The sequence below is a fragment of the Salmo salar genome, chromosome 09 (genome assembly GCF_965601325.2).
Source record: "Salmo salar chromosome 09, fSalSal1, whole genome shotgun sequence".
Classification (NCBI taxonomy): Eukaryota; Metazoa; Chordata; class Actinopteri; order Salmoniformes; family Salmonidae; genus Salmo; species Salmo salar.
Genome location: NC_138299.1, coordinates 11,797,106 through 11,819,399, shown reverse-complemented (window position 1 = coordinate 11,819,399; position 22,294 = coordinate 11,797,106). Strand labels below are relative to the sequence as shown.

The 22,294-nt window shown below is 43.4% G+C and overlaps 1 protein-coding gene and 1 pseudogene across 2 annotated transcripts in view; one reads left to right on the top strand and one right to left on the bottom strand.

The window, feature by feature from the left end:
• Positions 1 to 3,221: 3,221 nt before the first annotated feature.
• rnf144aa (ring finger protein 144aa) overlaps positions 3,222 to 22,294 on the bottom strand; it is a 66,581-nt gene continuing 47,508 nt past the window's right edge. For both annotated transcript variants that reach the window (XM_014210189.3, XM_014210192.3), the window contains 6 exons: positions 19,826 to 19,930; positions 16,416 to 16,476; positions 14,014 to 14,233; positions 10,916 to 11,063; positions 10,100 to 10,189; positions 3,222 to 8,074 (listed from right to left, as the gene is read on the bottom strand). In XM_014210189.3, the coding sequence (XP_014065664.1) occupies positions 7,943 to 8,074; positions 10,100 to 10,189; positions 10,916 to 11,063; positions 14,014 to 14,233; positions 16,416 to 16,476; positions 19,826 to 19,930 (756 nt within the window). In that variant the 3' untranslated portion in view covers positions 3,222 to 7,942. The remainder of the gene's footprint in view (positions 8,075 to 10,099; positions 10,190 to 10,915; positions 11,064 to 14,013; positions 14,234 to 16,415; positions 16,477 to 19,825; positions 19,931 to 22,294) is intronic.
• On the top strand, positions 18,652 to 19,491 carry LOC145858096 (serpin B6-like; annotated as a pseudogene).

Sequence of the window (22,294 nt, the reverse complement as noted above, 5' to 3'; positions counted from 1 at the left end):
AAGAAACCACTACTAAAGGACATCAATAATAATAAGAGGCTTGCTTGGGCCAAAACATGAGCAATGGACATTAGACCGGTGGAAATCTGTCCTTTGGTCTAATGAGTCCAAATGTGAGATTTTTGGTTCCAACAGCCGTGTCCTTGTGAGACAGAGTAGGTGAACGGATGATCTCCGCATGTGTGGTTCCCACCGTGAAGCATGGAGGAGGAGGTGTGATGGTGCTTTGCTGGTGACACGGATTTATTTAGAATTCAAGGCACACTTAACCAGCATGGCTACCACAGCGTTCTACAGTGATACGCCATCCCATCTGGTTTGTGCTTAGTGGGACTATCATTTGTTTTTCAACAGGACAATGACCCAAAACACACCTCCAGGCTGTGTAAGGGCTATTTGACCAAGAAGGAGAGTGATGGAGTGCTGTATCAGATGACCTGGCCTCCTCAATCAGTCAAACTCAACACAATTGAGACAGTTTGGGATGAGTAGAGTGAAGGAAAAGCAGATGCTCAGCATGTGGAAACTCCTTCAAGATTGTTGGAAAAGCATCCCTCACGAAGCTGGTTGAGAGAATGCCAAGAGTGTGCAAAGCTGTCATCAAGGCAAAGGGTGGCTACTTTGAAGAAACTAAAATATATTTTGATGTTTAACACTTTTTTGTTTAATACATGATTCCCTGTGTTATTTCATAGTTTTGATGTCTTCACTATTATTCTACATTGTAGAAAATAGTACAAAATAAAGAAAAACCCTTGAATGAGTAGGTGTGTCCAAACTTTTGACTGGTACTGTGTGTATATCATGGGTATGAAGAGGGTGTGTTTGGGTAAGTACAGATACAACTAAATCATGTGTGTACATGAAAGATCAAGCTAAAAGAAATGATGACCTACTCATGAACCTGCATATTTGCACAATCCAATTACTATGCAGGTCCACTCTAGAGAATAGGACACCAATTATCGTAACATTTCACAGAAATACACCCTGGAAGACACAAGGAGAAAGAAGTAACCGAAGTATAAAGTACACTCTTTACCCCAAAGGATAAAGTACAGGAGAGAGCAGAGGAAGGATTTGGCAGCGCAGTGGGTAAACCCAGCCCTGCGGCCGGACGCCCACACACGTGTGATTTCAGGACTTTGTGTACCCTACAGTGCAGGTGTGAGAGCCTGGTGCTGGCTTACTATCCACTCTCCTTGCTTAATTCGCTCCAGATAACCCATCAGCCTCAGCACCCGCAACCCTGTCGCCATGGCGCCCACAGATGGCGCTTTCTGCGGCCGGGCCCTGCGATTGGTGGGGGCCTTCCAAACAGAGAACAGCTGCTGGGGGATGATATATCACGGAGTTGTTATTTGGCGTTAGCAATTTCATTTCAGGCTCGTCTGCTTGACACTTCCAGACCCACATCTGGCAGGAAATAGAAGCACAATGAAAGAAAGAGGGAGAGAAAAAGAGGGAGAGAGAAAAGAGAGAGAGTGATTAACAAAGGGCTGAAGAGCAGGTGTTGGTTTGACAGGGCCACACAGGACTACAATGTGTGAGGAGAAAAGGAGGTTGCTTGCAGAAGGCTTTTCAATAGCTTTAGTGAGCATGTATTCTATAGCTTCTTGATCCTCAAAAAGTTCTACAGCTGCACCATCGAGAGCATCCTGAACGGTTGCATCACCGCCTGGTATGGCAACTGCTCGGCATCTGACCGTAAGGCGCTACAGAGGGTAGTGCGTACGGCCCAGTACATCACTGGGGCCAAGCTTCCTACCATCCAGGACCTATATACTAGGCGGTGTCAGAGGAAGGCCCAAAACATTGTCAAAGACTCCAGTCACCCAAATAATAGACTGTTCTCTCTGCTACCACACGGCAAGCGGTACCGGAGCGACAAGTCTAGGACCAAAAGGCTCCTTAACAGCTTCTACCCCCAAGTCATGAGACTGCTGAACAATTAATCAAATGCCCCCCCCCCCCCCCCCCCCCCCCCCCCCCTTTGTTTTTACACTGCTGCTACTCGCTGTTTATTATCTATGCAGTCACTTTACCCCTACCTACATGTACAAAATAACTTAACAAGTACCCCCGCACATTGACTCAGTATCGGTACCACCTGTATATAGCCTCGTTATTTCTATTTTTACTTTAGTTTATTTAGTAAATATTTTAACTCTTTCTCGAACTGCATTGTTGGTTACGGGCTTCAACTCGGTATGTACAGTATTGAACCCCAAAGCTATACGAAAACAGTTTGAGACCAAAACAACATTGGGAATGGTACCACACAAACATATTACATTTCTATGAATGTACTGCATTTATTTATTAAATGGTACCAGGAAATGAATGTTGACTATCCTAATTCTCTGTAGTCTTTGTTTATTCTGAGAATCTGTCTCTGTGCAAAGATGATAACAGGAAGAAAATAAATGGCCATCAGCTACACTATGAATAGACTTGAATGTCTCTCTCTCTTTCTCTCTCAAAAAAAGGATCCCTTGGAAGCTTAGCAACATTAGATTAGAGCCCGACCGATATTATCTACCTATATTGGCCTTTTAACGCTACATCGGTATCGGCCGATAACTCCACTGATAACCGATATTCCAAAAATAGGAGGGGAAAAAAAGGGAATTATTCTCATGGTGTCTTTGTCACAATGTATGAAATCAACATTTGAAGCATAGTTATTGGACAATTGCTCTTTTGGATGGCAATTTATGAGAATTCAGTGTGGAAAAATGTCACTTTAGCAATTTCCCTGCTGTAAAACGTCGGACCCCCCCCAAAAAACATATTTGTCGGCCTGTCTTCAAATAAGACAAGTACATTGATGGCCCTTGCTCACATACTCAACATTAATCTATTCAGTGACCTTTACATGACCCGAGCGCTGACTGGAAAGACAATGTCCCATCAAATGTTGGCTGAGATATAAACATACCATCTTCCAACACCAGAGGGCACACTTGAACATGAGACTGTCATGTGTTTGGAACTGATGACGGGGACTAGTGAAACATGTATTGCCTTATTCACGCCATACGGCCAAAACTGAGCCAAGCTGTACTGGTCTGGACTGGTTAGACATCCACCACAGCTGCTGGAAACGTGCTGGAAAGGACAATGCAAAAAGAAAATCTGAGCCAGCACAGTACGATTCAGCTTGACCTATAGCGTGAACTAATGTCAATATGCTTGCAGCATTCACGTCCAGAGGCGAGTCACAAAAAACAACCACATTTATTCCATTTCACAGTGTTAGTGGAACAGTTGATACATGGGAGAAGTACAATGTGTTTATCCAATGCTGTCCACACATGCCAATTTACAAGGTTACATCTTTTGAAAAGTTGGAAATATGAATCCTTCCATAGTTAACACAAATACAAGTCATTACTGTATGATTTACTGCATAAAAGCCTACAGAACAAGTATAACACAAAGGCAACCTAAGTACGGTAAGTTGAAAGTCAAACTTAAAATCCATGATAAAGGGTACGTCATGACCGAAACCGTCGGACGTTTTGTGCACACAATGTTGTTTCGGACTAAAATTAAGAGGCACAGTTTGACCATATTTTAAAAACATATAGCGATGGTAGAGAGTAGAACATGCAATGTTAAAAACAAGAGCAATGTCATCATCTGATATAACAGGTTGAAATATAGTTTAGAAGCCCAAAAGTGTGAACAAAGAGCTAAATAAGTTTCAAGCCATAGAATATAATTGTGCAACAGGCTTGGTCTCACCTCGAGGTGAACGGAGTTTATTAAATGTTTTGTGTCCCTTTGCTGCATAATGCTGAAATAAACCAGATGATAACAACACTAATGACTGTACAAGTCATTGGAGTTTGATTGGTATACTGGCAAAATCAGTTGAGTCAAAGGATTTTGTGACAAGCATTCAAGATTCTCTCAGCTCAAAGCCCCTCTCAACCAAATGAACTTGTTTCCACTTCGCTTGAATGTACATTTCCTATAGTCACGCAATGCCATCCTCCCAAGTCTCTGAGTTATGAGGAAGCCTGGAAATAGAGGCTACATTTCTTAAAATTACAATCCCCGAAACCCTTTAATAAGGACAACAAAAAGTGTCTGTGACAGCTTTACACATTTCCAGAGAGAACGGCAATATTTAATGAACATACTGCATCTTGAAAACAAAAACAATAGTACACTGTCATACTGTACAGTATTCAAAAGCTCAACTTCCAACATTAACATCCCCCTGCCATAGGCAAGGCCGGCTCTAGCCTTTTGGGGCCCTAAGCGAGATTTGGTTGGGGGACCCCTACCTAGCGGGGGGAAAAAAAACATTTTAGTGGCCCCCGTCTTGACGATGGGGAATTTCCTCTGTGCGCAGCTTTGAGCAATAATTTAAGGAAAACGTACAGAAAGTTTAACTATACACACATCCCCAGGCGTTTTTTTAGATAACAGTTATTCTAGTTATGCTAATGTTAGCTAGCGAGCTGAATGCCTATGATGGAATACCTCGATATAACTGCCGATTAATCCCAATTCATTATTTTCATTGTTTGACAGACCTAATTTCCACACTATGAGGTTGGAATAATACTGTGAAATTGTGAACATGATAATTCCCTTGTAGTGTTTAAGCTGTTTGAAAAGACTGTCTGAAATTTCATCCTGTTTTCATGGAATGGTGTTTTGGCGTTCCATGGTGACATCACCATGTGGTAAATTAGTTAATAGACCAACAAGAAAGAGAGTTCCAAACTTTTTTGCCAATAACAGCTACTTTTCAGTTTTCCCCTCCCCACTCAGACCACTCCCAGACAGTCCTAGCAAAATTGTTGCCTGAGAAATTGCTCTTAGCTAAGAAGCCATTTTTGTTTATTTTTTACCATTTTAATTTAAAACAATCACAGAAATTATTTGATATTGAGATAAAAATGGCTGCATTGGACCTTTAAAGCATGTTTTTTTTCTGCAATTCTACATACTTTGCCATGGGGTGGGGAGAGAACTTTGCAATTGTAGAAAAGTCAGATAATTCTACAAATTTTGCCATGGGGCAGAAAGAAAACATTTCAGTTTTACAGCCAATTTACTGCAATTCTACACATTTTATAATGACTTATGCCATGTTAATATGATATCGGAGTGAGAATGACCAACAAATTAAAAAATGGGGGCCCCCTGGAGGTCAGGGCCCCTGGGCACGTGCCATGCATGCCCGGTCGGTATGCAGCCATGATTACTACGGGTTTAGATAGTCTAGCCATCTAACTACTACTCTGAAAATTGTTAACTGACATTGCTAATTGACTGTCAGTGAGTGACATAAGAGAAAAACTGCTAACGCACAACCAAATTCCAAAATAGCACCTGGTGTACTCTACTATTCTTACTCTCAATAGTAAGTTGAGACCCTGATTGGCTTATGCCTGGAACTGGCCATACGGACATAAGATCTCCACTTTTACTTTACAAACCTTAAAACGCTTGAAACTATTCACTTACTCTCTATCACCACCCACAAGACTTGCTTGGCATGATTGTCACACAAAGACATGCTCAGTTGGGACCTTCCTATTCCCTATTGCCAGAAAATGAGCTCAACTGAAATGTTTTTTTTTTATTTTTTATTTTAAAATCGAGTCTTTGACTACTTGCATGCATTAAGGGTTAGCGGGAAATGATGAGGCTAAAGGTACGAGGTACTTAAAAGTTAAGGCTAATGTTTTCTTTGTGTGTGGTGGCTACCATGAGCTAGAGGTGAATGGCTAATGCTAGTTCGAGTAACTGCCATACCCACTCTTCGAATGCTACGTGGAGACCAATATGGAAGAGCAAAATTAAAAATCTGGGATTTCTGAGAAGAGTATCTCAGTATTCTGAATGTAGTCTACAGTAGTCCCGGATTTGTTTGTGCTTTTTCCCTAAATCCATTGTCAAGCCAGTTTTGCGTGACAATTTCATAAGGAGTTGGCAAGAGAGCAGAAACAGACTGGCACCCAGGCTTTTCTGTATGTGTTCCAAAGTGGCTTATTGATGGCGGAACGCCAATGACTGATCTCTAGTTTAAATGGGTTTCAGAGTGAGAAATGGTGTAGCTACAGTAAATGCCTCCTCACCACAAGTTCTGATGGAACAACTTAAGGGGAAATTATGGTGTTGAAATAATGTATGGCTTCCCTGATAGATTAAAACAAAAAAATAAACTATCAATACATCTGATGTAAGTCAACCACCCTTTTGTGAAATTCTACTGTATGATGTGATAATGGCACATGGAATCTGGTATAACATACTGGACCACTTGATATGACCACACTGTTAGCAAGACTAAGATTGTACATTTCCTAACTTGCATAGATACAGTCATGTGTAGAGCAGTTTTCGGATGTGTCCAAAACAGTCCAGTGAAGTTCTTGACATGTTATATCCCTGCATAGGTTGCAGTAGCTGCATGTAGCGAGAGCTCTCGACTTGCTCCCAACAAAAACGTTGACAACAATACCACTAACATTATGCAAGTTTGCCACAGATTCACACAATAAAGAAAACATTGTATACGATTATTGTTCATTACAGTAGTTGGACAGATGACCAACATCAATGTAATATAGATCATATGAAGGGACATCTTTGTATCAGAGAGACAAATTAATTTCCTATGTTCTACCTGAAAATAGACAGGTTTTAATGACTGACTGTGATGCATTAAACAAATTAATTATTTAAGTGTGCTTTCACAAGGACGGAATTGGACAATGGCCATGTGTTTTTGTAAGACATTTTTTTTTCTTCTTCTTCTTCTTCAGAATACTGGAGGTGGCTTTTTTTGGCTTTGTTTCTTATTCATTTAAGGCCATTTGTTGCTATGTGGCTAAATAGTATTCTTATTTGAGTTTAGAGGAACTCAGAATGAACACCACGACATCTATATTAAAGTATTCCATTCGACAACACAAGTCAGAACCAGTTCCATCCAGATGGTTTGTTCACGTCTGTGTGGATGGGGAGACGAATGTTCAGGGCCCATGTTCACAAAGTGCCTTGAAGTAGGAGTATTGATATAGGATCAGTTTTGTCTTGCCTAGACGGGCACTCCTACTCTGAGATTCTTTGTAAACACAGGACCAGGAGTCTTCTTTTTGGGCTGTGAGAAGGAGTTTGGGACACCCTCTCACAAAGACACATATAGGAGGAGTTGAAATCCATTTTGTAAAAAGAATAACTTCTTGCTGATAGTGGGAGCAGAGCAAAAGATTACAGAAACACAGACACCACCAAGAGAACGTGCTGTACAGGGGAGTGAGAGACCGAAAACCTCCCGACTCCCGCCCCGGTTCTTAAAGCGAGAAACGGAGTGTCTTTAATGAGTAAACACAGTGCTATTTCCTGTATGTTGAGTGCTAAAAAGAAAGAGTAGAGGGGGGGGGGGGGGGGGGGGGGGGAAGCTTTGTGTTCGACAAACCAACAAAAACAAGAAACTCGACTGAAACGAGTTAAGGTGAAGGTCCTCCGATAGTAGCAGCTCCTGCATGAAAATGTCTCCGACAAGAGGATTCAGACATCACATCTTTATCCCTCTTCTCTTGATAAAACATCCTCTTCTTCTTCGGTTCTGTACTACACCACTGTCTGTAGCTTACCTCAAGGCCTCAGAGTGGCCCTGCTACAGTAAACGGACACATGCTCCCAAGCCCACAGAGAGGCGCATCATTGTCGTCCTCAAAGTCTGACCTCTGTGAACCCATCTTCCACCAGGCTAGGGAGCACAGGGTCAACACGACTCCTCCTCTCCCACCATGACACTGCGAGCGAGATGGATCGGGACGCGGCTGGGCCGAGACAGTGCAGCTAGGCCCCAGCCCCATTAAATGAAGCACCGCAAGAAGCTTGGAGGGAGAAAACAGAAGGGACGAAAAAGAAATATGGCCGCCTGCTAAGATGAGTGAGGCGGGGTTTAGGTGGGCAGGGGGTCGTCGTCGCCTTTGCTGCACTTGCACTTACAGCAGAGGACAAAGGGAGTGGCCAGGAGGAGAAAGGGAGAGGCCACCAGCAGGAGAAGGCCGAAGCCAGCGAAGATCCCCACCACCTTGGAGAAAGAGAGAGAGAGTAAGATGCAAACAAGACAGAGGCACCAGCAAATAAGACACCTTTTGTTTAGCTACACTGCAAACATATAACTAAAGAATATCACTAAGGAAGAACACAATTGGCACTATATAGAAAATACTTTGAAAACAGGACTAGCGTACGAGAGATCCCTTAACAAGATAATACACACCAAATCATTTCCACTTCCCTTCTCAAAACTTGCTCTCTTGTTTGACGTGATCATAACCCCGTGCGAGTTATTTTCAATCTTTGTAGTGCAAGTCTCCCATCTCACCACATGGGGGCATCATATACAAGCAGAAACATCTCAGCTACAAAATGGCCTTCGAAAGTAGCAATTACACGCAATCCTGCCTTCTTAGAATAAATTAATGGACTTCTGCCAGTGTCAGAGTAGAAGGAGAGTCATTTTGAGGATCATCCAGGGCGGGCCAAAGAAGGACAAGACAGCAGAGAGTGGCATCCTATGACAAAGACCTTTTGATAAAATAGCTCCATGCAAGTATATACATTGTTGTTGCGATCCATTCTTGTGTATTTCTGTCCACTTCCCTCTTTTTGGAGGTCTTAGTAAATCACATTATTTACCCAGACGAGCACCCCATGAACCTTTAGTTCCACCGGCATACCTGTATTAACATGATATCCTATTTGCTCAGATCAACCAACCCTTGACAAAGCTACCGTATATATTAGACCATGTCTGATCTGAGAACAGTAAGCGTCGAGAGAGGTGACCTTCATTCCTTCTATGGCGTCCCTAGCGGATGCAACCCCCTCAGCTCAAATCTCAAAACTGATTTGAAAAATCAGATAGAGGCAAAAACAGAAAACACAGAGGCTGAGCTTTCTTAGTAAAAGGCAGGATTTGCCCTAATATATTAGGGCCTTAATTCATAAAATGTCTGAGTAGGAGTGCTGATCTAGGATCTGTTTTTGCCATAATGAATAAGATTACATTGACAGGGAGGACCTCATCCTAGATCAGCACTTATTTTGTGAATAAGGGCCCCGGGGTCCTTTCTGTATGTGTTATGCATTCATGAGGAGCTTAAGAGAGAGACTGGGCTTGGGGAGCAGTGAGGTTGCACGGGCTGGGTAAAGGAGGTGCAGTACCACAAGCTGTAATCATGCTCAAATGACTCAGCCTGTCCTACTGGGCAACAGATGTCAGTGTGTACGCTAGCGTAGCGTTCACAACGCTCTGTTAAACCCGGGAAATGTGCTCGTCTATGACTAGATATGCGCTGGATGATAGCTAGAGCTGGACGACGACTGGGTGAACAAGAAAATATATAACGTCTACTCAATATTCTCACTCGATATTAGAATCAGAATTCTAAAGGATGTGTTGGACTTTTATTTCGTAATGTATGGCATGCATTATGCATGTTGTAACTGAACAGCTTAACAGTACCGTAAAATAATATTGAGCAACCAGTGTTACGTTTTACCAGGGGCACAACTTTGGTTTTAATGAATATCATTTTTTTATCCAGTCAACTCGGAGGCGTCCGCATGGTCCTAAAGCACACCGGTGCCTCGTTTTGTATCACGTTCCAATGATAAAACTGGGGGGACAAAAATGACATTTCAGAATGTGCAGTGAAAGTTGCGCCCCTGCTTTTTACTTTAGAGATTGTGCCAAAGTAAAAGCATTACTCTAACCCATAAGTGACGCGCAAATGTCCACATATTATACACAGAAAGAAATCAACTATAAGAGAAAGCTATGCTGGAGACATGTTGACACAAACAACGGGCCAGCACACAGAGCACGTCGACCAAGCTGCGCTCTCCTAAGGATTAGTGTTTTCACAGAGCACCATCCATGTTTATTCACTTTAAAAACATGTGCGTGTGTGTGGAAGTGTTTGTGCGAGGGGAAAAGTGTGTGCATGTGCCCTAGCACATGCTGCAGACATAGGGGAAGTCCAGTGTGTGTGTGTGAGAGTGAGTGAGTGAGACAAAGGAGGAAAGTGGGCACACTAACTTTACTCACCTGTGTTCTGTGCCAGATGACAGACGCCCTGGAGTGGCCCAGTTTGTTTCGACAGGGCCCTTTGTCATAGTGGATCAGGAGGAAGTCATCCTGTGTCACACACACACACACACACACACACACACACACACACACACACACACACACACACACACACACACACACACACACACACACACACACCACACACACACACACACACACACACACACACACACACACACACACACACACACACGAAGAGGAGAAAAGAATGATCTATCGTTAGTACTGAGAGGTAGGGGCAGCTGCTTGGAGAAAATTGCTTTTAAATTACCAGTGTGGTGTAAAATCGCCTGTGGTCTGCAATTAGAATTGACTTAAGCCACTGCCAGTAAAGCCTCCTACAAGCCCAGATAAAATCCCTCTGTTTCAGTTCCATTGTCTTGTATCAAACATCATAAAAACGGGTTTGGATTTGGAAATCCATCCGCCTGCAGCCTTATCACACCTCCTGCAGTGCTGTTATTCCCTGATAACACATTGGATCACTGCTCACACTGCTAACACCAGACATGCGAAATATACACAGAGTGAATTCTATGCACATTTCAGACTGCTGTATTGAAGTCAGGACCAACATACTGAAAAGGAAAATTAAACCTAATTTGCAAAGTTACGTGTGTATTATTCTATACGAACATGTTGCAGCGGCACAGATGTGGGGAGGTGTTTTGGGGAAACATTGGGACAAAGTTCTACTCATATCCAGGGGCTCCAGAAAGTACAACTAGAAAGGGGTGTGTGTGTGCGCGTGCGACAAGGTTCTCTACTCACGTCCAGTGACTCCAGACAGTACCAGCAGAAGGCGTGTTTGCAGTTCTTACACATCATCTGGGCACAGCCCTCGTCCCTCTCGATGTACACCTTACACTTGGGACAGCGCTTGATGGGACCATCGTCATCGTCACTCTTGTAGAAGGAGCTGAGGAGACACGGTAAGCGCGAGAGAGAGAGAGGGAGAGAGAGAGCGCCATGTTCAGTGTGTTACGTTTCTTAAACAAATGTTGGTTGAAACAATTGTTTTCGCTGAATGACGCTAAAGAACAAAGACCATGATACATCAGAGATCCAGAATGCCACAAGAGATTATCCACTCATACAGTTCATCATGCCACAGATCTTGAACAGCCTTTGTTAATGTGCAATAGATCTAAGCTTGCAATAAACGTCAACAGAATTCTCTCCTAACACCTGAAATGCAAACGAAATGAGAAATGTAAAGTGTGCTTGTCTCTGCCTTTCTTCCCACTCCTTTCAGGCTTTTCTTTCTTCTATTCATCTTAAAAGCAGGTCTGTTGTGTCTTTTTCCCACCTGAGTGCTGCTGACTCTTGAAGGCCAGAAAGGAGAGCAGGTGATGCTGTCGGCTGTCCTCTCAAGTGTCAGAGAGGCGGAGAGAGAGGAACAAGCACATTCATTTTCTGAGCCAATTCTCCAGCTATTGATCGCATCTGGCCAGAGTGAATTAATGCACACCTTTCATGTCCTACTTCATTTGATACCCTGGCAGCCATTTTGTAACTAAACAGGACTTTCGGATTCTAGCTTTTACTCTGGAAGGAACGGGATAGAGGCCTGAATGTAATGGAATACAGGCTAAAGGTCAGATGGTAAAATACCTGGATCAGTGTGAGGATTAAGGAGAGAGTGTCCTTCTCCTGAATGCTGGCTGTTATGTCAGAGGAATGTCATGGGAGAAAAAAAATTATAAAAAATGGTATCAGCAAAAGGCAGCAAGATCCAGGCAAATGGGAAAGGTCCATAGAGTAATACATTTGCCCTTTGAGGTAATTGCTGCATATGTCAGCTGGGTGCAGATCGGGCTAATAGTGTACGTGGAGTCCATTCGAATTAGGACACTAATTTCCCACACACTTGAAGGGGAGAGAGGAGAAGAACGTACTCCAGAGCTCATTGTTTAGATAAGTGCAGTATGTACAGTAATCACAGTAAGAGCCATACAAGCCATACTTGGAGTCCTGACAGGGGTAGAGAGAGAGAGGAAGCGGCAGAGTTTAAAGGGGAAGTTCAGGATTTTATAACTTGATGTTAGATGGTTCCTCAACCTAAAAGTAGTGTATGGGCCTGGAAAAAAACAATCCATGGTTCAAGTTAGATGAAGTTTGTTGTGGCTGTTTAGAGAAAACTGAACTATGGATTACAGTTTCTTCTGGCCCATAGACTACTTTCAGGGTGAGGAACCATCTAACATTAAGTTGTAAAGTCCAAAACTTCCCCTTTAAACCACTGTGGCCTTTTCGTGACATCTGAGGACAACTCCACAACCCTCTCCCTCGCTTTATTTTTAGATACACTATATATACACACACACAAAAGTATGTGTACACCCCTTCAAATTAGTGGATTCGGCTATTTCAGCCACACCCGTTGCTGACAGGTGTATAAAATCGAGCACAAAGTCAAGCAATCTCCATAGACAAACATTGACAGTAGAATGGCCTTACTGAAGAGCTCAGGGACTTTCAACATGGCACCGTCATAGGATGCCACCTTTCCAACAAGTCAGTTTGTCAAATTTCTGCTGTTGTTGTGAAGTGGAAACGTCTAGCAGCAACAACGGCTCAGCCACCAAGTGGTAGGCCACGCAAGCTCACAGAACTTGACTGCGGAGTGCTAAGGCGCATGGCGCCTAAAAACAGTCTGTCCTTGGTTGCACACTCACTACTGTTTCAAATTGCCTCTGGAAGCAACGTCAGCACAAGAACTGTTCGTCGGGAACTTCGTGAAATGGGTTTCCGTGGCCGAGCAGCTGCACACAAGCCTAAGATCACCATGCGCAATGCCAAACATCTGCTGGTATGGTGTAAAGCTCGCTGGAGTCGACAGACAAATCTCGGGTTTGACTCGTGGCTGAATGGAAGCCAGTCCCTGCAGCAATGTTTCAACATCTTGTGGAAAGTCTTCCCAGAAGAGTGGAGGCTGTTATAGCAGCAGAGCCCATGATTTACGAATGAGACGTTCGACGAGCAGATGTCCACATACTTTTGGTCATGTAGTGTAGCTTTGCCACTGGGCCACCGCATTCTAGAGTTTTAAGTAGACGAATAGTCCAAATGCAGGTTGGCTAAGAGTTACGGCCTTGACTTCTAATGACTCCTTATATTGACATATTGACTTCCTCTGTGACCTTGATCAACCTCGGATAGCCTTATCTGAGCCCATGGGTCCCCCAGCACTATCATCAGGCAATCTGCTCCAGCCAATACACTCAGTCATATTAAATATGCACTAGATGACTAGTGCCTGGATGGTTATGCATGAGAGCAGCTGGCTTCATGGAGACATCAACACAGCGGTAGCTAGGCTGGTATCCAGGGTGGTAAATACAGGTTCCCACGGGGACCAGAGGCTGTGTCCTCACAGTGTCCTCAGTAGAGGGGTGAGAGCAGGTGAGGGCAGATCATCAACCACATTAGGAGAAAACAACTACAAGCTGTGTGTGTGTGTTGTGTGTGTGTGTGTGGGCGCGCACGCGTATGTGTGTGTGGATAATGGCACCAGGGTTTCCAGGATAAGGACATTATTCCTGTCAAACGTACGAGTTTATAGTCTCAGCAACGCAGTGTTTACAGTGTGGCTCATTGCGGAAAGACAGTTACCCTGATTGATTGAATGAGAACCTATGCTTTTTGCGATGAAATGTCATTCAACGGTCACAGAGTCTAACCTCTCTCAACTAGCTTGAGGAGGTGATGGGGAGGAGAGTGCGATTGAGATGGTGAAGACAGAGGAGGAAGAAGAGGAAAAACTCCAGCTCCATCTATACCTGGTCTCTACAGATATCAAAGAATTGATGAGGTGGAGAGGAAGTGATTGAAATGATGAAGGAAGAGGCAACAGTCCAGTTCCATACCTGGTCTCTCCGGGTAGGAAAGCGGTGATGGGCAGGTTGTTCTCCTGGGGTGGGCAGACCTGCCCGGGGTGCCAGTTAGCCTTGCAGGCTGAGCAGAACTCCAGGGTGCACACGGCACACTTCACCAGCTGGGGCTGCGCCACCTCCATCTCCTTCAGCTGGCACACTGCCTGGCACGACGACGATGGGCACCACGTCCGGCACGGGTCCAGAAGCACCTCTGTGGTGGCACAAAACCAGGTGTCACCACCAACAGTACTGTATACAGTGACTGCTTCCAAAGCATGGTGACAGGTCATGAGGTCACGAGGCGATTGTAGCGCCTATGTCTCCGTGTTAACACACACACAGACTTTCTCATTTGCAATGGCTTTTTGCACAGATTACAGATGGATATCCATCTGTAATCTGTGCAAAAAGCCATTGCAAATGAGAAAGTCTGTGTGTGTGTTAACACGGAGACATAGGCACTATGTGCTGGACGTGGTTTACTACTTTACTGTTGATTGTAGTCTTTTTTCGTGTCTATTAATAAAACATTTCTCTTTTTATTTCATGCTTTTAACCTATGCACAAGGACACACTCTCAGAAGCACAAGTGTCATTTGACATATGCACACACAGATCAGTTGGTGCTCCCTAACACAGCAGCTAAATCAACATCTATTTTTCTCCAATCACCCTATTTGAATGTGCTTCTACCAAACTAAAACAAAGTTGGCAGACGCTCAATGTTTGGTCTCTGTGGCTACATAGCAAGTCCAACCATCCTGTCCCAATGACTAACACACACTGCTTGCTATCACATGGCTCTGTTCTGTTGACTCTCGCATGTTCCTCAGTCTGTTGCTGTTGAACCAAAATGGCAGCCCCCTGCCCTGCTGTCCTGCTGTCTGTGCTGCTCTGGCTCTGCGACTCTCCATCCCTGTGTGTCCACAATGTGCGTCTGTGTTTGTGCCTTTGGGTGGGTGGAGTACCTTCGAAGCACATGCCATATAGAGTGGGTGTGCAAGTCTGGCTGAGGTTAGCGTGGGAACCCCATGTCACAGATTAGCACATATCATAATCACAATATTATTCACATTTTTGGTGATATTTGAGGTTTGTTAATAATAAAAGTTCTAAATGTGCTTTATGAGTAGCGTATGACCTTAGGGTGGCAACACATACATTCTAAGTGTTTTTTTTTTTTTTCTTATGGGGCTTTGTCCATTCTGATTGTTTTATATTGTTCAATGAAATTTCAAAAGTTGGAATATAGTAGGCACTTTGAATAGTGAAAAAAACAGGGCTATTGGGACAGGGAAGGAACCAAAGTGTTGGTCAGTGTTTCCCAGTGGAGAATAATGAATGCTACATAAAAAAATGGTATCTAACTGTTGCTTTGATGTAGCTAAAATGTCCATGCTTTGCCTATTCCTCTCTTATTTATAATATACCATTGCGTAAACATGCTGATCTAGGCCTACACCAGCACTGGTATCAGGCTGTATTAGCTAGTTAGCTACTTTTGCTCTGACTAAGTACATTTAGCTAGCTAGCTGGCTAGCTGACTAGCCAGATCTGCAGCATTGCATCTGCACCATTGACCATGAAGACTGACTGTGAGTGGTTGTTGCGACTCGTGGTAGCGCAAAAACTGCTCTCCTTGAATGACAGGGGGTGGGGAATGGTGTGTCTGGAAGGAGAGAGACGACTCAAGTAGCAAACGGAGTAAACAACAAAAACTGACATTATTTCACCGCCGATGAACCGGCGTTAACACATTTAACAAACCAAACATTGAAATACCGTTATACAAGGTAAAGTAAAAACCCAAACCGGTTCGTGCATCAATATCGGTGAATGGCCATACGCCATTCACAGCAGAAAGGCACCCCCTTATACTCCTCAGTGAGACTTTTACGACATCGCTCACATTCGAAAGGTTTAAAAATATACCTTATTAAATATACAGACAGACAACCACAGATGATGAATTCATAACTGAACACAGGGACTAAATATTAAAGGCTTTGAATTAGGATATTTAGACATACTGTATAGATATATAGTCCCCAGCCAGACACAGTTTAGGTTATGATATAGCACTACCTATCCAATTAACATCACTTTAAATGTACCTGAAAAGGCTTTTCCCTCATGCATCTTTGATGGTGGCCGTGTTAAACTTTGATACAGAATTTAGGCAAAAAAAAAGGTAGAGGGTTGTCATTGTCCTCCAGGTCAAATGATATTGGACTCCAGGAAGAGTAGTTTCTGCCTTGGCAGCAGCTAATGGGGATCCCTAATAAATACTAAATGGTGTGGGGAGACAAGGGAGCCAGGTGGGGCTCAATTACCTACACGCCCCACACGTCTATGAGCAGTGATGCGGTCAGTGCGGTTACTCTCCCACTTACCCCTCTCAAACTGCAGCTTCTTGTATCTCTGCATAATCGCTGTAGCCACTATGCACTCAATCTGCAGGAGAAAGAAGAGGAAGAGTTAGGAACATAACACCCTTGTGATAGCGTACCAAACGAATACAGGACATGATGCTTTCAGCCACACTACAGTCTGAAGATGATCAATTACAAAACCTCACTCAATTTCAGCATAATTAGGACTAGCCCATCGGTTTTATTCACATGTTCCGTGAGCGGTATACTTGCATACTGGCTACATATACTAAAAGGTTAAATGTAGTCATTACGCAATGATGAAAATAACATTCGGTTGAGTGTGAGAACAGTCAATTATGAGTCAAAGACTTATCCGTCACAGTGGCTGGATGAGAGACGCCTCGTCTCTGACTGGTGTGACAAGCCGGGTCCCATTAAAGGCCAGTGACTTTGATTGATTGGAAACATACGGCCGTGCCGCCGGCCTCCGAGACAGAGAGTGAGAGGTGAGGCACAGTGCCTTCGGATTGACCCCAAATCGGGGAAGGACGCAGACGAGCGGGGCCCATCCACTCTGTATAAACACGCTGACACGTCTAGAAGGTGGGCCAGAGCTGAGACGGAGCTAGGTCTATTGACACAGGTATTCAAACCCTTTGCTATGAGACTGAAAATTGAGCTCAGGTGCATCCTATATCAATTGATCATCCTTGAGAGGTTTCTACAACTTGATTGGAGTCCACCTGTGGTAAATTCAATTGATTGAACATGATTTGGAAAGGCACACACCTGTCTATACAAGGTGCCACAGTTGACAGTGTATGTCAGGAGAAAAAACAGGCCCTAAGGTCGAAGGAATTGTCCGTAGAGCTGTCTGCGGAAATGAAGGTCCCCAAAATACAGTGGCCTCCATCATTCTTAAATAGAAGAAGTATACAACCACCAAGACTCTTCCTAGAGCTGGACGCCCAGCCAAACTGAGCAATCGGCGGAAAAGGGCATTGGTCAGGGAAGTGACCAAGAACCCAAATGGTCACTCAGACAGAGCTCCAGAGTTCCTCTGTTGAGATGAGAGAACCTTCCAGAAGAACAACCATCTCTGCAGCACTCCACCAACCAGGCCTTTATGGTAGAGTGGCCAGACGGAAGCCACTCCTCAGTAAAAGGCAAGACAGCCCGCTTGGAGTTTGCCAAAAGGCACCTAAAATAGTCTCAGATCATGAGAAACAAGATTCTCTGGGTCTCATGAAACCAAGATTAAACTCATTGGCCTGAATGCCAAGGGTCACGTCTGGAGGAAACCTGGCATCATCCCTACAGTGAAGCATGGTGGTGGCAACATCATGCTGTGGGGTGTTTTTCAGCGGCAGGGACTGGGAGACTAGTCAGGATTGAGGGAAGATAAATTGAGAAAAGTACTAAGAGATCCTAGATGACAACCTGCTCCAGAGTGCGCAAGACCTCAGAATGGGGCAAAGGTTCACCTTCCAACAGGACAACAACCCTAAGCACACAGCCAAGACAGCGCAGAAGTGGCTTCGGGACAAGTCTCTGAATGTCCTTGAGTGGTCAGAGCCCGGACTTGAACCCGATTGAACATCTATGGAGAGACCTGAAAATATCTGTTTAGCGACGCTCCCTATCCAACCTGAGAGAGCTTGAGAGGATCTGCAGAGAAGAATGGGAGAAATTCCCCAAACAGTTGTGCCAAGCTTGTAACGTCATACCTAAGACGACTCAAGCCTGTAATCGCTGCCAAAGGTGCTTCAACAAAGTAGTAGTAAAGGGTCTGAGTACTTATGTAAATGTGATATTTAATTGTACTTTTTTGCAAAAACTTCTAAAAACCAGTTTCTGCTTTGTCATTATGGGATATTGTCTGTAGATTGAAGAGGATCATCCGTCTGTGCTGAACAAAGGGGGAGCCCCATACGCAATGAGCCTGGCCAACCATCTGTAAGGAGAGCGGTCTTATCATTTTGCTGAGGCTTTCCTCAGTGAAACCAAGAAGTACTACAGTGCCAAGTTGGAGGTCCAGTGTAGAGGCTGCAAGGGGGTATGTATAAAGCTGGGTGGAGAAATAGAGGGTAAAATGAATTACCTGATGGGAGGAGACTTTCAACTCTTTAACAAAACTAGTGTTGGTGACTGCAATCTACTTCAAGGGCAAGTGGAGAGAGGCATTGGAGGAGTCCTGAGAAGATCAGGTTCAAAGTGAGCAAGATTTAGAAACTGCCAGGTGGAAAATATGAAAATGATATTCAATGTCCACTTGACCTTCATCCCTGATATCAACCTCAAGACTCTGGAGATGCCCTATGAAGGAACCAATGTGAGCATGCTCATTATGCTCCCTGATGAGGGCTGGAGAAGCTGGACTTCACCACTGGGCTGGAGAAGCAGCTCACATATGAGAACTTTGCGGCGTGGACGGGGCTAGTGAGGATCCAGTACATGGAGGCACGAGTGTAACATCCACAATGTAAATTGGACGAGACCTACAACCTGAATGACATTTTGTCTAGGACGGGCATAGTTGACGCCTTAGACTGGTCTAGCGGACTGGTCTAGTCTGGAGTGGTGAAAAAGGCCTTTGTAGAAGTGAACAAGCAGTGCAACAAGGCCGCTGCTATCACCGCTAGCTTGTTTGAATAATATGACTTGTTTTCTTATTTTTGGAAACCTAAAGTACACACCTTCAAAGCCGACTACCCCTTTTTGTTCTTCATCCGCCACAACGACACACAGAAAATCCTCTTCTGTGGCCACTACTGTTCCCTTAAGGCTTTACCAAAGAATGGTGAAGTTGAGGGGCTTTGGTCACATGGTTTTTTCCCCTTGATGATCTGATGGTATACATGCAATACATGCAATGCATTGTGCCTCACTATGAAATAGTGGCTGTGTCTCCATAGCCAGGTCCCGGATCAGTTTGCTCTTGCCAACTCCGTTGCTCAATGTCAAGCCAATCATTGGCATGACAATGAATGACAAGAAGTTGATATGATAGCACAAACAGACTGGCCCTCAGGCTAGTCTCCCCCATCATCTATCATGACTGTGTTGTGTTATGTCTGTGTAACCTCCCTTTTGTCGTCTCGATATGAACACACTTTATGAAAAGACACTTCTGTCAATTCTGCATTGATTCTGTTTTGTTGCTGCAAGCATCAAGTCCAGTAAAATCAAATGCAATTATCCTCCAACTTGCCACAACTTTGTGATCATGAATTATGAAGATGTGTATGTGCGTGTTCTGATGTAAGAAAGGTTCTTACAATTAAGCAACTGTTCACTGGAAATAAGCGCCAGCTGAAGTGTGATGGTACAATACATGACTGTTTTTTGTTCAATGTATCAATATCATAATTGTATCTTCCCCTCAATCAAATGATTAACAGTAAAATACAAATAGTTGGAAATAATACCTCATTTTCCAATAAGTGTCCTCGTTTTGGACAGGCAGAGTCTGGACAGCTAATAGCAGTTTCAAGGCCCTCTTTGATCAGGAGTTCCACATACTGCTTCAGGCACTGAAAGAAAAAAAAGAGAGCATAACATTGACCTTATTCTATGGCCATGCAGTCAATCAGAAAACGTGTTGTGTGGTGCGATGACAAACTCCACTGTGCCTCTCCCTCTCTGAAACCCGTAGTAGATGTTCTCTGCTTTTGGCATTGACTATTCATTCTGCTATCTATTTTTTTTGTTTACAGTGTCTGGTTGGCTAAAGAGAAGCATGCTAACCACATAACATCCTAATGAAAGTATTTTTTTTTAATGAATGAGATAACGATAGAGGGACTTCTAAACTAAGACTCCTCTCAGCTACAATATGTACGCTTGCATTGTGCTACAAATCCTGTCCATTCCCTATAAGCAACTGCAGTGAACATTAGTTTACTCCCAAACTAAAAGCCATTGCTCTTTCATAGCTCTGATTGAGCTCCAGTGAACAGGAACGGTATAATCAGAACTTGTTAATGGCACGATGCTTCACCGTTCAAATAGGCCATCGTCGTAAAACAAGTACAGCACACCTGATATTTATCACTGAGTTATTGACTTTTTATGCCTCATTATTTTTATGGTTCGGTAAAAAACAAATGGTTTCTAATGTTTTGTATTTCTCCCACTGTCCAAACACCGAGTGGCAAGAGAAATAGCATGATTCATATTAAGGCTGAGGATAAGAGGGGCTGAGTTTTCAAGTATGTTTAGACATTTCCCATGCTGGGAGAGTCATGTCTGTGGTACCAGCTTACTTGTCAGGTCAAATGTCCATTTGCAACTGGACATCATGCAACTGGACATCAGTCCAGATTGACTGTAGGAGAAATGTAGTTCAGTGTAGTTTAATGACATGTAAACACTGGAAGATACAAGTTATATTTCTCTACATGCAATGCAAACAAAATAGCAAGATCAGGAAGTCAAGAAGGGATTGAAAGTTGCAATGAGATTTCAGATTTACCCTGGTAGGCGGACCATGGACTTACTTGTGTAGGAGTTGCTCACTCCCAATAGGTCCTAGATCTAAGTATTAACTAAGTATGTGAGGTACAGTGGGGTCCGGAATTATTGGATCCCTTGATAAAGATGAGCAAAAAAGACTGCATAAAATAAATAATACAAATACTGAGATGAATTGTATTGTATGGACATTGTTTAAAAATAATAAAATAGCAAAAAAATATTATCAAAATGATTGGATCTCCTGTTTCTGATACTCCAGCAGCCTCACCTTGTGAGGATAACGACACTGAGCCTTGAATATATTTTATATGACATACATGATTTTTTGTTAACTAGTAAATAGTAGCCTACAGCAAAGTGTGTTTAAATAATTTCTAACTTGTTAACAATTTCTGCTAGCTATTTTTTGCTACCATGTGGGTTTTAGCTTTCTTGAGCATGCTGAGGAGTGTTAATTCACCTTTTTCCAAACATGTTTTTTTAACCTCATTTTTTTCTAATCTTAACAGGACAATGCCACGGGCACTATCTTATGTGTGGAGACATTTCACTGCAGCTAATGTAGAAGGAAAAGCTGTGTACATTTGCTGTGCCAAATCATGTGAAGAATGCAACAAAGCTGCAGAATCATCTGGCCAAGTGCATAAAGTTGCCTCAGCGCTCACAACTAACAAGCTCTGACAAAAGTCCCTCTACTTCTATTCGAGGTGAAAATGATGAAGACACCTTATCGATAGCAACAGCTCATGGTCCTCCTGGAAACAGACGTTTTTTTGACTCAGTGGAGGAACGTAGTCAGAGAAATGCTGATGAATGTCTTGCTCGAGCTGTGTATGCAACTGGTTCACCCTCTGATGCTCACAGGCAATGTGTATTGGAAGAGATTTCTGAATGTTCTTCGCTCAGCATACATCCCTCCAACCAGACATGCTTTATCTACTCATTTGCTGGATGCAGAGTTCAAGTGAAGGTCAAGAAAATCATAGCGAACGTAGACTATTGCAATCATCTCTGATGGGTGGTCGAATGTCCGTGGGCAAGGAATAATTAACTACATAATTTCCATCCCTCAACCAGTATTCTACAAGAGCACAGACACAAGGATCAGACACACCAGTCTCAACATTACATATGAGCTGAAGGCAGTCATCAATGACCTTGGACCACAGAAGGTATTTGCACTGGTGACAGACAATGCTGCAAACATGAAGGCTGCTTGGTCTAATGTGGAGGAGTCCTACCCTCACATCACACCCATTGGCTGTGCTGCTCATGCATTGAATCTGCTCCTCAGGGACATCATGACACTGAAAACAATGGATACACTCTACAAGAGAGCCAAGGAAATGATTAGGTATGTGAAGGGTCATCAAGTTATAGCATCAATCTACCTCACCAAGCAAAGTGAGAAGAATAAGAGC